Raw genomic sequence first — 17210 nt, 5'->3', positions numbered from 1 at the left:
GGCCAAACAGTTCTGTTCAACACTTTCTAGCCTCAGCGACCAAGGCTGGGCAACAGCCAGACAGATGCCACAGATTCACCATTCTCGACAGTAATGGTGTCGCTGCCGATGCTGGGCACCGGGCTCCGTGCCACGCTTGCTCACAGGCCGTCTCTCGGGAGGCTCCCAACAACCCTCGAGGGCGCTGTGACTTCTTACTGCTGTTATCAGTATCGATGAACCATCACCATAAATACTTTTCATTTGTGGCGAATGACCGTCTCAGAATCGTTATGACAACAATCAGCAAATCGCTTACACTCGAATGTCACTCTGTGCTTTACTAGAGTAAAACATTCGCCTCGTTTTTAGCCCCAAACCACCCTGAGTTTTATGTTGGGTGCCAGGGCACTCTTTCTGCCCTGTGAGGAAGCTGAGGCCCAGAGAGGGGGCGAGGTCCTGGCCAGGTGGTGGCGACCCCAGGATGAGGGTGATGACCCGGCTCCCTGTCCGGGCAAAAAGCCACAGCAGGAGGGCCCTCCGCTTTCCCAGCCCCCTGGGAGCCTCGGGATGACCAGCCACCGGCCTGTCCCCTGCACACTGGGCAGGCTTGGGCCGATTCGCCTCAGCTCCAGCTGTGGCCAGACACTGACCTTGGGCCGCTTCCACCTGACAGCGGGGCCCGGGGAGCCCTGATAGTACAGCGAGTCATCGGTGGCGGGGAAGTTGGGGTCCTCGAAGAGCACCTTCCTCCGCAGACAGGCCCGCTTCAGGGCAGAATAGTTCTGGTCCTCGTAGGGCTTCACACACGAGAACATGGTGGCCGCTGCCCCAGCAGGGGGGCCCGACACAAGGCAGCAGAGAGCGAGGCGGACACGTGGGTGGCTCCTGCGGTACCTGGGACAACAGGAGGGTGAGAAGATCATCACTTACTGAGGAGACTGGAGGACCTGCGCCCAGTGAGTCAGGGGAGCCTCGGGCACCCTCCACCCCATCACTCGGGCCAGGAGTCGAGGCTCAGAGGCAGGGACAGACGCGGCTGCTACGAGCACCGCAGGGACAGGAACCGACTGACCAGACACCTCGTCCTGAATGCTCTCACTCCTGAAGCTTGGAGGCAACACCAGCCTCCAGGCCAATAGGCCATGGGCTCAATCCCAAGGTGTTCGGGGCTCCAGGGCCACACCTGCCTGCTCCTTCCCTTGTCCCCAGATCCCCCTACACCTCCTAGGGCTGAGTCAGACTCCTGGCCAACTCAGCAGCTCCCTGGCTGCTATCGCACGTGCAGGACAGCAGGGCCACTGCCTCCAAACTCCCCTCCTCCAGACCCTCCCCACTTCATCTAAAGGTCCGTTTCTGCCCCGTGGGGAGGGCGCCCCCCTGTGGCCATCGATCACATTCATTCCCCGGCCCGCCCTCCGGCACTGCCTCTTCACCCTGCTTCTGGAATAAACATCTCCTCATGGCTCCTTAATCCTACTGACCTAACCTCCCCTGAGGCCCAGATCCCTCACTCTGTAGCCTCCCAGTCTCCTACGCCAGACTCTCCCTGATGACTTCGCAGACTTCACCCAGTCTCACTGCCGTACAGTCTCAGAAGAGTCTCATCCGGGCCCCGAGGGGCAGCGGCCCTGGCTGACCCTCCCCCATCCCTGTCCTCCCTCTCCCTCTGGTCCTGGGGCACTGCACCAAGCCGTGTTCTGCTCACCTCCCCTGCCTCATGACCCCCATACTCAGCCTGGACCTCTCTTCGGGTCCCCCAACCCACCTCCCACCCCTCCCCCCCCCCGAGGAGGGCCCCCGGCGCCCACGGGCACAGATCCCACACTGAACTCCTCATCTCCCTCCACCCCTCCCATGGATACCCATCCCAGGAAGCAGAACCGCAGGCGCCCATTAGACCAGAAGCCCCAAGAGCAGGGTCGGCTTGGTTGGTTCCCTGTGCTCGTGCAGCCGCTGCACAGAGCCCAGAACAGAAGGAGGCTGTTCCTGTCAGCTGCCTCCCTGCAGCCCCCTTGGGCTGGCAGCCGTGTGCTAACCCAACACAAGGGACATGGGCTGGATGTGGCCAGGGAAAGCCGTGGGAGGAGGGCTCAGGCTGGGGAGCGGCAGCCGGCCTGCCCCTGAGAGGCCCTGACTGATGCTCAGACATCAGATCCACAGCCCCACAGTATCTCAGACTCCATCTGGGCCGCCGGCAGAGCTCCACACCCCTGGGTCTCCTGGTCCTGGGGTCTACCCAGGGCAGCAAACTACCACCCCCGCTGGGCCATAGGCTTCCCAGCCCCGTTGAGGAAAACCAAAGTGAGGTAGGCTGGCTCCTGGGGTGAACACAGGTTTGAGAGCAAGTCTGATGTGTGTACCAGTCCCCATTGCACCTCTCACCTGTTGTGTGGCCTTGAACAGGTCACTCAACCTCTCGGAGCCCCCATTTCCTCAGCTCTACAACAGGAACAACAATGTTGCTTTAACTAACTGGAAGATGTGTGATAATTAGCCCGAGGCTGAGAAGACTGCTTAGCAGGCCAGAGGGAGGAGAATGAGAAGAGGAGACAAGCCACCTTTGACTACCAAGAGAGAAGCTCCATCCCTCTGGCATCCCCACCAGCTGCAAGGTGGCCGTGCGCAGCATTTGCAAACAGTGCTGGCCAAGTCTTTCATTGTTCCCATTTTTCAGAAAAGAAAACTGAGGCTAAGTGAAGGGAGGAGCCTTGGTGGCATCCCATGGCAGAGTCTGGAATTGAAACCACATCCTTTGGTGCCTTCGTCTTGGCCCAGTGATCCTGCGGTGCAGAGAAAGGCCCAACGCCACACACCCTGACTGAGCCAGCCTCACGGGAAGGGAAAGGGGAGGGATTTGACAGGGAAGGGAGAAGCAGGGAGAGCAGGAGTTGAGATGGGTGGTCAGTATGAAATCCGGATGGACGGCAGGGAAAACAGAGGGTTTTGGGTCCCTGCCTGGCAAGTGCCAAGGACACACGGCAACCTCACCTTCTGCCCCACATCCATACCAGGCCTGCTCTGCTGCTGTGTGACCTCAGGCCAAACACTTAGTGTCTCTGGCCATCCCTCTGCCAGGAAAGCCCAGAACCCGGCCCACTCTCACCCAGCCTCCCAGTGTTAGAGGCCTGAGGGAAAGAGAAGAGGGGAGCCTTGAGAGAGCCAAGCCCTGGGCTTCTGGCAAACGGCCACCAGGAGAGTTATTAGCATCACAGTTTCCAGAAGGGCCTGCTCAGGAAGCAATTAAAGCTGCAAGAATTAGATCAAGGAAGCTGAGAGCAGGATCCCAGAAATCAGCTCTAGCAACTCCATGTTCAGAGCCCAGAGGGCCCAGAGCCGGGGAGCAAGCTGCCCGAGGTTACACAGTCAAGCTCCCGGAGAAGGGTTCTGGGGGCCTTCTAGGCCACACCATGGTGAACGCTCCCCGGGAGGACAGAAAGGAGGTGGGGGCAAAGACAGGAGAGCTAGGCTGAGCCCAGGCCAGGAGAATGGGGGCCAGGCCTGGCTGAAGGTCTGCCCAAGCTCGGCCATCTCTCCAGCCGCATCCCCGCCAGCGAGGCTGCTGCCGGCCTACCGATGCCAGGTTCTTCTGGCCCCAGCCTTTGCACACACGGGACCTCATGGCGACTGTCCTCCCACACCTTCTGAGGGCCCCAAGGTCATCTCCCTTTCCACCCACTGGGTCAACAACCCCACGGGGTCAGAGTCAAGAGCCTCTGAGCTTTGCCTTCTCCCTGTGCAGGCATGAGCTCTGAAGGCCGTGGACAAGCCAAGAGTCAGGAGAGCCAGCTCCCAAACCGAGGGCCTCTTCTCTCTGGGCGGGAGCTGGGAGAACGGCGCTTCTGGTCTCCAGACATCTTCACACAGTGTGCAAGCCCACATTAACAGGAAAGCCCGAGCTTCCCCACTGCCTTCAGCCCGTCCTGTTCCCTCGGCACCTGCCCAGCTCACCCCACCCCTACCATTCACTCTGCATGCCAAGCTACAGTGCTAAGAGCTCCAGGCGGTTCCGTAGAGCATACAGCTGTAGGCAGGGCCTCCCCACACACTGTCCCTTCCCTGCTCACCTGTCACAGCTCAGCCCAAGGACTGCCCTCCTCCCCTCTCCCCTCCACAGTCCCGGAACCCCTGCGACAACACCACCACGTTGTCCCCCACCTGCACAGGACTCGTCCATCCCCCCAGCCCAGCACACCCAGCTTCTCTGTGTACCCCAAGGGTCCAACACTGGGGGGCGGATAAAGTCAATCTATACTGAAAGAGCCGACACACGTGAAGGAGGAACCCCTTCTGCACGGGGTGGGGGAGGACAGGCTCGAAGAGCTGCGGGGACCACCAAAGGTGTTAGCTTTCCATGTGGGAGCCACACCAGCACTCAGGGCTCCTGAAGGCAGGGCCTGCCCCTTCCCACTGGGCCAAGCCTCCAGGCCTCTCACTCTCCCCCTCCTGCCCACTCCCGCTGGCTGCGTGCCAGCCGGTCCCCACACCCCTGCTGTCCCCAGGGGCATCATGGCCGCCACCCTGGCTCCCACTTGCGCAGCCAGCCCTTCTCCGGCTCTTGACAGAGCACTGGCTTTAGTTCCCAATGTCCTCTTATGCTGTGCGACCCTGGACAGGCCCCACCACCTTTCTGGTCTGTGTGGTCCTTGCCTGGAAGGAAGAGCTAATGGGCCAGGGTCTCTGGGAGCATCAGAGGAGACACGGCCGCACAGAATGCCCTGAATTCCCGAGGGAGGTCACTGCTGGCGTCAGGGGTGCCCCACCGCATTTCCACACCCCTGCCAGGAGGGCAACGACAACTCAAGGTCCCCATCCCCAAGGGACTTCAGGGTCTAGTGTGGCCAAAAGACACAAGGCAGCAGGGAACACGTCATTCAGAGATTCTGGCAAGAGCGATGCCAGGAGGCCTTCATAGAGGCCAGGCCCCAGAAGCCGGCCATTCTTTAGGAGACAAAGGCCATTCCAGACAGAGGGAACAGCTCAAGCCAAGTCTCAGTGGCAAGAAAGTGCAAGGTCACCCAGACCCAGCCTGGCATGGTGGGGCCCACAAACCGAGCATGGGGCTGCTAACTGAGCACAGAACAAGGGCCTGAGAGCACTCACCAGGGAGCTCAGACTAACCAGTCTGGGACAAGCCAGTCAACCTGAGCTCCAGTCCTGACTGCACCACTCGGTGCTGCGTATCTTTAGGCAAGACGTGAATCCCTCTGAGCGGCTACCTGATTGTAGCTTCTCAGGTGACTGGGAAAGAAAATGGCATCGGTCCAGGCCTGCCCTGCAAGACTCTGTCCTCACCTTGGAAATGGTGTGGACCTGCCTCCAGGAGGCTGCAGCCTGGTCCGCTGTTCCCTGGGCCAGCAGGAAGCGGTGTGGACCGCCCAGCTGTGCACGGGGTGGGGTAAGGGCTCCTGGTCACACTGAGCCAGCAGCAGGACGGGGCTGTCGGCAATGGGCCTTTCCTGCATGCTGCAGTCACCACAGCCAGGGAAGGACAAGAGAGAGTCTCGTCTCATTTTATAGATGAGAACATCGAGACAAGTGTCCAAAATCTGCAGCCCATTGGCTGGATCCCAAGCTTCCAGGCTCCCTCTCACACCGGGGCTTCCCAAGGCAGGGCCCGGGATTAACACCTGAGCATGTACTCTGACGTGGCAGTAGAGACGTCAGAAAGAAAGCTCTGTTGCCCCTGTGGGGCTCTCTCCAGGACTCCCTCCGAGAGCGAGCTCAGTTCCGTCTAACAGGCCCTGGTCCACCCACTTGACAGGAGGAGAAGACCTCAGCAGACACCAGCGCCTGGAGGAAAGCGAACGGCTTTTTCTGCTGTTTTTACTTTACCACCAGTGACTTTGGACTTGTGGAGAGTAGTAAGGACTTTCCATTTAGTAGACACACAGTTTCCTTTAAGAAATATTAAGGAAAAAGGAAGTTGATTTAAAGAAAACTATGAAGTTCACAGTGGTGTGGGTGGAGGTGGGGGGCGGGGACCCGGAGCCCTGGAGGGCAGGGGGCAATTGAGGAAGGAGGGGGGTTGGGGGGGTCGCACTGCAGTTAACAAGACCCATCATAAAGCTCTAATAACTTAGACAGTGTGGTACTGGGCACAGCGGAGACAAAAGACCAATGGAACAGAACAGAAGAGAAAAAAGAGTCCAGAAAAGGGGCCACAAGTAGGACACTTGATTTATGGCGAAGGTGACACCACAGTGCTCTGGGCCAAGGATGGTCTCAATGAATGGTGCTGCATAGACTGCGTTATCCAGGTGGAAAAAGATTCACCTTGACCCTTGCCTCCCACTCTACACAAAATACAATTCCACACAGTTTGCAAATCCAACCAAAAGGATAAATGATAAAGCTTCTTGAAGAAACATGAGAAAAAGAGCATGTCCAAATGGCTGAAGAAGAAAAAACCCTCGACTTCACGAGTCATTAAAGAAATGCAAGTTAAAACCACCACAAGAGGGGTGCCTAGCGGGCTCAGCTGGTAGAGCATGGGACGCTTAATCTCAGGGTCGTGCGTTCAAGCCCCACAAGGGCATGGCGCCTACTTAAAAAAATAATAAAATAAAATGCCAAGAAGACACCAATCCACCCTCACCAGAATGGCTACAGTGAAAACCACACGCATACACACCCTCCTACATGTACAGCTCTTCAGCACTGGTGGTGGAAGGTCTACACTGGTAAAACCACTTTGCCCAACCGTCTGGCCATATGTATTAAAGCTGAACAAATGCATCGTTAGCAGTTCTACTCCTTAGTATATACCGAACAGAAACGCATGCACACGAGGCACCTGGGTTAAGCGTCTGCTTTCAGCTCAGGTCATGATCCCGGGGTCTTGGGATCGAGCCCAGCATCAGGCTCCCTGTTCGGCGAGGAGAGGGGTCCCTCTCCCACTGCCCAACCCCCGCCCCAGCTCATGACCTCTTTCTCTCTCTCTCTCTCTCTCTCTCTCTAGCTCAAACGAATAAATAAAATCTTAAAAAAAAGAAGAAGAAAAAAAACACATGCATATATTCACCAGAAAACATGTACAAGAACGTTTACCACAGGAGGGTTTGTCAAAGCTGAAAATCACAAAAAAACCCCAATGTCCACCAATAAAAGACAGGATAAAGACAGTGTCACAGTGAAATAGTACCCGGCAACAAAAATGAGTGAACTACTGCCGCACACAGGGCCCCAGGTGGGTCTCACCAGCGTGACAGTCAAGAGAAGGAATACTGCTGCCCCATTTGCATAAAACTGAAAAGCAGGCATAACCCATTTGTGGTAAATACAAAGCAGGAAGGTGGCTGGCGTTGGCAGCAGTGACCGCCAGGGCCCGAGGGGCCTTCTGGAGATCTGAGAATCCAGCTTCTGGTGGTGGGTAGAGGCTGCCAAGTTGTGCTCACTCAGCTGGATGCCTGTGGTTTATGCGCTGTTCCACCCGGCAGTCATGCTGTTCCATGCGCTGTTCCACACGGCAGTTTCACTTTCATAAAATGTTCAACCAAACAGCCAGCATGATGGCGCTGGTAAGAAGGGCTGGCTGAATCTAGTGCTCCCGATCCTGCCAGTTCTGGATCCCTGTCAAGCAAAACACTCCATATCTGGAGGGTCCTGCCTGGCACCCACGGTGGGCCGAGCAGGGTGGGGAGCAGGGAGGGAGCCCCAATCCTGGCCTGGCCTTGGGACGTACAGGTTGTGTGACCTTCTGCAGGCCTCGTCCTCCTCCTTCCAGAACGTTGTGGTTTTGACACCAGGAGTGCTCCAACTCAAAAGAGGGTCCCACAAGGTGAGGGTAGCACCCCCATACCCCAACCTGGGCACACGCCTCTGGGGTTTCCTGAGAAGGGGGTGCAGCCAGGAACCCCAGGAGATATCCCTGGTGTTCAGGGCAAAGAGCTGGGCTGACCCAGAGTGGCAGTGGGCGGTGGGGAGGAGGTCACAGGTGAGGCTCCCTGGAGCCTAGCACCGGTGCCCAACGCCAGTCAGGAACCGGGCTCCTTCTGAGGCGACAGGGAAGTGAGAAGGGTCTGAGCAGGTAAGGGACGAGAGACCCAACCAGCTGCCATATGGAGAATGCACTAGCGAAGTATGAGGCTAGAGCAGAAAAACCAGAAGGCAGGCCACGGGACTTGAAAGGACAGACTCCTGTGTAAACAGAGAGAACGCAGCATCTACAGCTTCATGAGAGGGAGACAACTCTCCTTGGTGAGAAGCCGGCTGTGGACGTGAAAGGGAGAACTTGGGAAGGCCTGCTGGGGGTCCCCCCCTCTGAGCTGCTATCCCCCCCACATGCCATCGTGCAGGTGCCCATCGTGCAGCTCCGGCCTGGCACAGTGGGCTTCATCCAGTGCCTGCCGAAGGAGCCAGGGATGCCCCACACCCACAGCCCAGCCACCAGAGCCCCCCATCTCCCTTCCTCCGCCTCCCACTACACCCCACTCCAACAACAGGGCCCCCTCCCCTTCGCCGCATGGTCAAGGGCAGGCCACACAGCTGTGTCTCATAATTCAGGGGACACAGACAATGCCAATGTGCGGATCTGTGCTGACAGCCGTTCTGGGCTGGCCCTGAGCTGACAAGGAGGGTCAGAGCCTCACCGCTGTCTCAGGGGGAGGCAAGGACAGACAGGCATGACACAAACCATGAACTAAGCCAGACACTCAGCAGTCAGCACTCCCAAGGTGAAGTCATGTTGTAGGCTGGTTTACAGGGAATGGGAGGAACAGCAGTATCTCTTCAAGATGGAACCAGAGCAAACCAGATCAGGGCTCGAAGGCTAGGCCAGACCTGCAGGGGGCGGGCAGGCAGGACCCACTCAGTCCAGGTAGAGGGAAGGCAGGGGAGCATAGAGGGAGAACGGGAAGTCCCCAGTGTACAGCAGGGTTGGGGGGGGTTAGAAAAGCTGGCAGGACCAGCTCTGCCGGGCTGGGACACCAGGATGCCAGGCTTGGGCTCTTATTGAGCGCACAGGGTAGCCAAGGAGGGCAGAGGGGTGAAACGGAGGGGCGGGTGCTGAGGAAAGGGGCTGAGGTCATGGCCCAGGCAGGGACAGGCCAGATGCCAGGGAGGGCCCTGGAAAGGGAGAGCCCCAGAGTTTGGTGACTGCCTGCTTATCTGCATGGCTTTGGCTCTGTCCATGCATGCCCCCCCTTTTCTCCCACAGCCCACCCCCACTCTCCTCTTGCCCCACCCCAACCCCAACCCCCACCCCCGCCAGCCATCACTAGCCAGCTCCAGGCGTATCTCTGGGCTACTGTGGGTGCACTCTGGACTCCTGCGTGTACTGGGTGCTGGGGAAAGCATGGTGGGTGGGGGAGGGAAAGTGCATGAGGAGGGAGAGCTGGGCCACAGGTTCACCATCCGGTTCACAATCCGGTTCACACTCCAGGTCACACTCCAGGCTCCAGCAGCAGCACCAGGGGGCCGGGCCCAGTGAGTCACTCCAGCCAACGCACCAGGCGACCTGGCACCAAGGCTGGGAAATCCTGTCTTTCTTCTCCACTCCCCTCCCCGTATCGTTCCTGTGTCCAATCCCGTCCCCACCCAGCTGCAGGGATCTTCTGGAACACAGACACCCAAGCAAGTCGCCCAATGCTTGCAGCTACGGACGGCCTGGAGAGAGCAGGGCCAGGCACGTGTGGGGCACAGGCCTCTCTCTGGCGCTGGGGCGCTGATGAACCCCCAGCAGGGCCCGTGAGGGAAGAGCCAGCTTTGGGCTGGCTCTCTGTGTGGTCCCGGCTTTGTCCGAGGCCTCTGCCTCACAGCTAGCGGTTCCTCACTGGGTCCCCCCACAGGGTGTCGTGAGGAGGCCGGGAATCTCAGCCAGCAGGCATAGCTGGGAGAGATACCTCCAAAAGGAGCATTCCAGCCTGGGCTCTGCTGGGCCTAGGGCACGGACAGGAAGAAGCTGGGACGGAGGAAGAAGCCACACTCATGCAGGTAGGGGCTCCCCTGGGCAGGGGATGGGCTCCGGGCAGGCCAAGCGGCGAGCTCACCTGGTGTGGGCACTGAAGGTCACACATCCCGAGACGCCCAGGGCAGCTGGTCACCCTACACTAAAGCTCCAGACCCCAAACCACATCCTGTGAGAAGGTGCTGGAGGGAGCGGCAGATGCAGCAGAGCCCACCCTCCCTTCCCCTCAACCCCTCCGGGGGCTGCTTCCTGTCTGACTTGAGTGGGGGTGATGCTGGGAGGCGCTGCTCACAGGTACTGCCCACTCCCCACAAGGGAAACACCCTGACAAAGTGAGATCCCACTTTGGGATACTGAAGCCACCTCGGCTCCACTGTGCTGTGTGACCACAGGCAAGCCCCTACCCTCTCTGGTCTACAGGTTCTCCCTACTGAATGGTTGGGAAAGAGGACGCTTCCTGCTTTTTTCAGTGTGCTGGGTTTGTCACCATGACAGCCTCTTTTCCTGCTTCCAGAACCGGCAGTCTGCTTCTAGCACCGTGTGCCTCCAAGATTCAAGCTGGAAACCTGCTGGGCTGATACCTGTTTCTCAGACAGGGAAACTGATGCTCAATTCCTAGCTCAAGCTCCTGCACAACCTCTGTACTATTTTCATTGCAGATGAGGTTGAGGGGCTCGGGAAGAGATGCACTGGGGACCAAGCCAGGAGCCTGTCTCCTGTCAGAGCTCTGCTCTGCCTGGCCCTTCATCCCTCCCTCAAGCAAAGACAGTGATGCCCCGCTCATCAGCCCCTGGGAGTTCGCCTTCCAACCTTCCCCCACACCTGCCCCGTGCTTGGTCAAGGGGCAGAGGAGTCAGGGGGCGAGGGGGGGCTCTGCCAGGAGGTCAGCCCGTGGAGGAGAGACACAATGCCCCTGGTACCAAGTCGGGAGATCTGTTCTAAAAGGTCATGGATTCATGCAGACAGGGCATGAAAGGCTCATGGAGGAGGAGGTATCTAAGCGGGATCTCAAGTGGGGGGCTGTGATTTCAAAGAGGTGGAAATGGAAAGTTAGGAGGAGGATGGAGCATTCTGGAAGGAAGAAACCATTCAGGCAAGGCTGGAGGATGGGGTGCAGAGCAGAGGAAGAGGGAAGAGGGGGCTAGCAGAGGAATACTGCCACAGCCGAATTACAACAGTTCAAAAGCCAGGCTGAGCCCTCAGGAGTGCGCGGTGAGACGGGCCCGGCTCCTGCATGGCTCACAGCAAGGCGGGACCACGGGAAGGCCACGCCAGCAGACAGACCAGACCACAGAAAACAGCCACTGAGACAAACGCAGGGCCCATAGGGCCATGGCCTTGGCTGTGGGGACAATATGGAGACCCACACTGCGGCGGGATCTGCAGCACGCAGGCCAGGGGCTCTCTGGCTGAGGCTCTCCGTGGGGCAGTGGGAAGCCCACGCCGCCTTCCAGGATGGCAACCATGTCCCCGGGGGGAGGTGGCTGGCAGCACACGCAGCATCAGTGGATGACTTGGCACCAGGTCACATGCCCGCCCATGGCAGCCTCCAATGCCCAGGCCAAGGACCAATCAGAGCCTTCGAATGTCCCCTCCACATCCTTACCCTCGTCCTCAGATGAGGAGACAGTTACCCTTTTTGTGCCTCAGAGTTTTCGTCTATAAAACGAAGGTCTTCTGCTTTCCTGGACCAGTTTCCAAAACACCTCTACTCCAGGCAGGACTTAGCCTCACTGGCCTCATCTGCAAAATGGGCTCCCGCCAGGCCCCGGCCCTCACAGGATGATGGTGGGGAGCAGGAGACCCTGAACAGCACTGGGTTTGTTGAACGAATGTCTGCAATGAGCTGTACACCATTCTGAAAAGCCTAACCTACTGTCGGGGCAGGACAGGTTCTGGTCACTGGGGCAACCCGTGGGGACAGGCCAACACGTTCCCCTCTTCCAAACAGCCCTGAGCTCTGGCTCTCATGGTCTCAGGCTGGGTACTAGGGCCAGATGTATGGCAGCCCCAGGCTCAGCCCACAGAAGCTCCTGGTCTGGGGTGGGGGATGGGGGGGCGGTGTAGACTGACACAGGGTGACCGCCTGGGGGAAGCCAGTGGGTGCCATGGGCACCCAGGAGGGGATCTCTCAGAATGGCCAGCAATGAGCCCAGGCTCACTAATGCCAATCCCCCCCATATCAGTGTCTTAACTGCTGGAACCTGAGAATGTTCCCTTATAGGCAAAACAGACTTTGCAGATGTGATTAAGGCTCTCGAATTGTGGAGATCATCCTGGCATATCCAGGCAGGCCCTCAATGTGATCACAGATGTCCTTATACAAGGGAGGCAGAGGGAGATGTGATCCCAGAAGAGGACCAGAAACTGGAAGAGACAAGGATCAGTCACCCACAGAGCCTCCAGAAGGATCTGGCCTGCCAACACCATTCTAGTCCCCTAAGACAACTCAGACTGCTGACCTCCAAAACCCTAAGAGAATAAACTGGGTGTTGTTTTAAGCCACAGTGTTCACTGTTACAGCAGCAAGAGGAAACGAATACTGATCCTGGAGAAGACCGTGGGTAGGCATGCATGTGGCCTCACACCTCTTTCCTGCTCAAGGGAGTGAGTGCACAGCTAGCAAGGGAGGGTGAAGTTCTTACGTCCTGAACTGCTTCAACATAAAACAAAGTCACCCCAGACTTCAGTGTCGTAGTTCCTACTGCTGGTCACAAACCACTCAGGGCGTGCCTCACCCTGACCAGTGTCGGGCAGCACCCAGTGGCAGGAGGACTCTGTGGCACAGTGCAAGGCCCTGTGGCCATCCCTGAACACAGCCATTGAGGGAAGGTGAGCACGGGCTTCATCTGCTCTGGCCACTAGCCCCTTCTCCCACAAGCCCACATGCCCCGCTGTGGCAGGAAGCCACAAACCACTCCAGCCCCAGCCACTGGCCCCCTCATATCCCAGGGCTTGTAGAATGGGGATCAGTAACTCAGGCCGGACAGCAAGCAAATGTTCACATTCCACTAGCTTCCTGTGTCCGAGCCTAAGGGCCGCCTTACTGGATTAGAATCCCAAAGGGACTTAGCCCGTTTTGCCTTTAGTAAGGAAAAGCAGGGCCTAAAGCCAAGGGAAGCCGGCAGCCTGGCCCAGCCTGGCCTAACCGAATGCAATCCTGGAATGTCACCGTCAACCCAGGGAGGACAAGGGGCAGAAGAACTCCCTGGGGGACTTGAGGACTGGAGGGAAGGAGCCCATATTCTCACTTGAGAATACGGGAGCAGGGGGAGGGAGGTGAGAAGACTAGCTGCAGATGAAAAGACTCCCCATATGGACAGACAGACTCTCCATCTGTCTGTGCAGCCCCAAGTGGGGAGCTGGAGAGCTGCTCTCAGCGGCTGGGGTAGCCCAAGGCCTGCTGCGGAGAGCTTTTTATACGACTCTTCAGGGACAGAAGACTTTGGGAGGCCCAGGGACTTGGCTGGGTAGATAGACACAGGGCTTCTGAGCCCCTCATAGCTCTCCTCACCCTGTGAAGAGGGGGCGGGGGCAATTCTACTTCCAAGGGAGAAAACCCTTTTCCTATTACCCTTCTTCCAAAGTTGGCCCCTCTTTACTGTGGATGGTATCCCCCAGGGAAGAAGGCACTAAGTGACAGCAACAGTTAATTACAGTTGACCTTGAACAACCGTGGGGGCTCGGGCAGGCATTAGAGGTGCCGATCCCCCCCTGTCAAAAATCCACATAAAGCTTTTGATTCCCCCCAAAACTTTACTAACAGCCTACTGTTAACCAAAGCCTTGCCAATAGCATAAACAGCTGATTAACACATATCTTGTTTGTCGTATTATATACTGTAATCTTACAATAAACTAAGCTACAGAAACGAGAATGTTATTAAGAAAATCATAGGGAGGAGAAAACACATTTACAGTACTGTATTATAAAAAAATCCACATACAAGTGGACCCATGCAGTTCGAACCTATGTTGTTCAAGGATCAACTGTACTATTAATCATAATGGCTATCAAACACCAGTTTGCATACATACTTCAAGCGACACGATCTACCTTCATCACCACCGTCCCGAATCCCTATCATTAGGCAGCATTTATCCCTGGGCACAGGCAGAGCCAGTCTCAGAGAAGCCCGCACACAAGGCCCGGCCCCGCAGGTAGGAGGTGGCGGAGAGAGGCTTCGAGGTGCCCTCGAGGGCTCCAAGGAGGCGTCCTGTTCAGGGACCAGAGCTTCAGGGCTGTCCTGAGAGCCTGTGGGGAAGGTAGAAGCAGCCCAAGGCCTGGAAGCGGGGTCCTGAATGTTACCCTCAAGAGCCCACAGTCTTCCCACAGCCAACTTCCATCTCACTCACTTCCCCCAGTGGTGGCCCCATCTCAAAAGGGGCTCTCGACCCACACTCCCTCTGCATGGGGTCCCTGTGTGGCCCTGGTACATTCCCCCGTTCGCAGCACCCCTGCAAGGGGAATCTCTATCAGAACCCCTTCTCCGGATCAAACCTAGCCCTGGGTGGGGGGCTGGGCAGAGGAGAGGCAGGGGAGCGGAGAGGGGGCCTCTGCCTGCTGTGGCCTCCTCCTCGCTGGCCCCCACAGTAACCCAACCAACACAAAGCCAAAGATGGGGGACAATTCTCAGATACACATCAGACCATTTAATGCCCCCCACCCAGGCCTTCTCCCTGGACCTGCAGTGCCCCGCCCTTTCTCTTCTGCTTGGCAAACTTTTCAGCCTTTGAGACCCAGCACCACTTTATCTGCAGGGAAGTCTCCCCTAGCTCCCAGGCAGGTTCCTGCCCTGGGGCTGACCCACCCACCCCACCAGCCGAAGGGAGGCTCACTTGGCAATGACCCCACCTCACTGTCCTGGCGCCCAGCTCTGGTCTGGCCTTAAGCGGGCACAGCTGGGTCCACCTGACCCTGCCCAGTCTCCTCAGCCAGGAACAGCAGCCAGGCCTCCCTACCCCTACCCAGGACTCTGGGGACCAGAGCAGAGACCAGGACCAAAAGATCCTGAGAGGTCTCAATCCTTTCAGGAAAACACAGTGGTTTCCCCCACGAGGCCTCACATTCAGGGTTGGCTGAGCCCTACTCTCAAACCCCTCTCTTCCAGGAAGCCTACCCAACCCCCCCCCCCAAGATATTAGGAATACTTGGCCTCAGCACTTCACTCTCCAACACTAGTACAGAAAGAAGATCCTGACTTGAGAGCCAAGCTGACCCATGTTCAAATTCTGGTTTAGGAGCCCTGAGAAACAAGGTGGCTCACTGCCCCCTCGACCCTCCCCTCCTCATCCCAGTGAGGGCCCCAGGGCTGAATCCCTCCAAGGAAGTGAAACCTGGACAGACTTGGCACCCGTTCATGATCTTCTGTCCTACTTCACCTGTGGACCCCAGGCAGGTCTCCCCAGGTCCCCAACTCTCAGGGGTGGAAACAGGATCAGAGGAGCCCAAGATCCATTCTCTCCCAGATCTCCCCTCCTCCCCCGGCCCCCTCTGACACACCCAAGCCCAGCAGCCCAGAAAAGAAGGCAGCCATCCAACCTGGCAGGAGGGTCGGGAAGGGGATTGGCCCTGGCCCTGCCCTTTCCCAAGCTTCCAGCGCCGGGGCTGGGGGAACATCCAGGTGGGGTTGCGAAACTGAACCCACAGCGGAGGGCTGGGAAAAGAACAGGAAAGGGGAATTGTGAGGAAGAGAAGCGACAGTCAAGTCGGGGGGGGGGGGGTGGTTAAACCTCAGCGCATCGGAACTAAGAATCTGGCTCCGGAGCACCCACCGAGGAGGAGGTGAAAGAGGCCCCGGCCGCGGAGTGGGGATGGCGGTGGGCAGGAGCCCTGGGGGCAGGGGTGGCTCGAGGAAACCCCCGGCCCCCACCTGGGGCCTCAAGGCCCGCGCTCACCTCTTCCTCCCCTGCCTGCGGGATGCGCACCTTCACACCGATTCGTGCTCACCGGGCACGCACCGGCCGGCGCAGCACCCGCACACACACCTCCGAAACACACGAACACGCGCGCTCGCACACGCCTCCCTCTGCGCAGCGCCTCCTACCTGCCGCGCCGCCGCCGCTCGGGCCGGACTCGGACGCTGGGCACTGCGCGAGCACGGGAACCCAAACTGCAAGGGCCTCCGGCTCCTGCCGGGGATCCCTCCCGGGCTGGCCTGGGGCGGGGGCTCGAGCTCGGACTCCCGGGCCGCGGCCCGCCCCGCCCCGCGGCCTCCGCCCATTTGGGGACGGAGGCGTGGTCTCCAGCGGGGCGGGCGGGCCAGAAATGCTGCGCAGGCGAACTGGCGCCGGGCCGCGGGGCGAAGCGGCGGGGAGGTGGCCCTTGAGTTCCCGCTCGGGGGTAGAAAGGGTGACTCTGGGCCCGCGCGGCTCGCCTCGATCAGGTCCCCGCTCTCCCTCCCTCCCTCCCTCCCAGTTTCACACTGTCCGCCGTGGTGTATCTCCGGGAGCTCCCCACCCCAGGGCCGAGCCCAGGTGTGCCCGAGGGTTGTGTGCCAGTTCCGCGGAAGACTTGCAGGCCGGGCATGCATCTTGTACAGAGAGCCATGCAAGGGCCAAAACAGAGGGCCGGGAAATGAGGAACTTGAAGGGGCGCGTGCCCCTCTCTTCCCCATCTCGAAGGTTCGGGACGAGGAGGGGGAACCTAGAGCCCTGGGAGGCACACTGATGCGGAGAGCTGGCTCCAGGCGCACAGTGTGCATTTACGCGTGCTGTAAGAGGACTGCAGCAGGAGCGGCATGTTTCTGGAGTAAGGTTGAGAAGGTCTGTGAAATGCCCAACCGCTGCACACAGTAGGGGCGCAGGGCTCCGGGTAGACTTGCCAGCCTGATCTGTGCCGGCCCACTTGCAGATGGAGAAACTCGGGCCCACTCACCGGGTTCTCAGTCTCGGTTAATGATCTCATCAACGTCTCAGGCACTCGGACTGTCCGGCCACCACATCACAGTCTCTGTCCCAGGCCTCCCAGATATTTCTCCCCGGGATGCAGCTCCAGCCCCGCCTCCTCTGCCCCCCTACCCACTCCCCACCCCCGAGCCGTCCCTGTCCATGCAAGGGAACTTTCAAAGATGCAGCCATGATGACGGGCCACCCTCAGAATATTGTTTCAAAACAGCCCCTGTGACTGCCTTCCCCACTCACACCCCATGGCTCGGCCTCTGTCCAGGCTGCCGCCTCCCCAGACCCCCAGGGCTTCTCTCGGGGACGCCTCCTCCCCCACCCTTAGACCTTGTTTATGCCGCCCGATGGGCGGCGGTCTGAGACGCTCTTCCTCCCCTCCGCGGGAAGAAAGTGCTGATAATCAGGCCCCCAGTGCCAGGGCC

General features: G+C 58.7%; 1 protein-coding gene across 2 annotated transcripts in view; it reads right to left on the bottom strand.

The window, feature by feature from the left end:
- Window positions 1-16092, bottom strand: part of CAPN5 (calpain 5) — a 52333-nt gene extending 36241 nt beyond the window's left edge. Inside the window, exons 1-2 of one of the 2 annotated variants that reach the window (XM_046015384.1) lie at window positions 15933-16092; window positions 633-876 (exon numbers count right to left, since the gene is read on the bottom strand). In XM_046015384.1, the coding sequence (XP_045871340.1) occupies window positions 633-797 (165 nt within the window). In that variant the 5' untranslated portion in view covers window positions 798-876; window positions 15933-16092. Of the gene's footprint in view, window positions 1-632; window positions 877-15783; window positions 15898-15932 lie in introns of those variants that run through there. The other variant, XM_046015385.1, reaches the window with a different exon arrangement.
- Window positions 16093-17210: the final 1118 nt, after the last annotated feature.

Source organism: Meles meles, chromosome 8 (assembly GCF_922984935.1).
Source record: "Meles meles chromosome 8, mMelMel3.1 paternal haplotype, whole genome shotgun sequence".
Classification (NCBI taxonomy): Eukaryota; Metazoa; Chordata; class Mammalia; order Carnivora; family Mustelidae; genus Meles; species Meles meles.
This window is presented reverse-complemented; position numbering and strand designations above follow the sequence as displayed.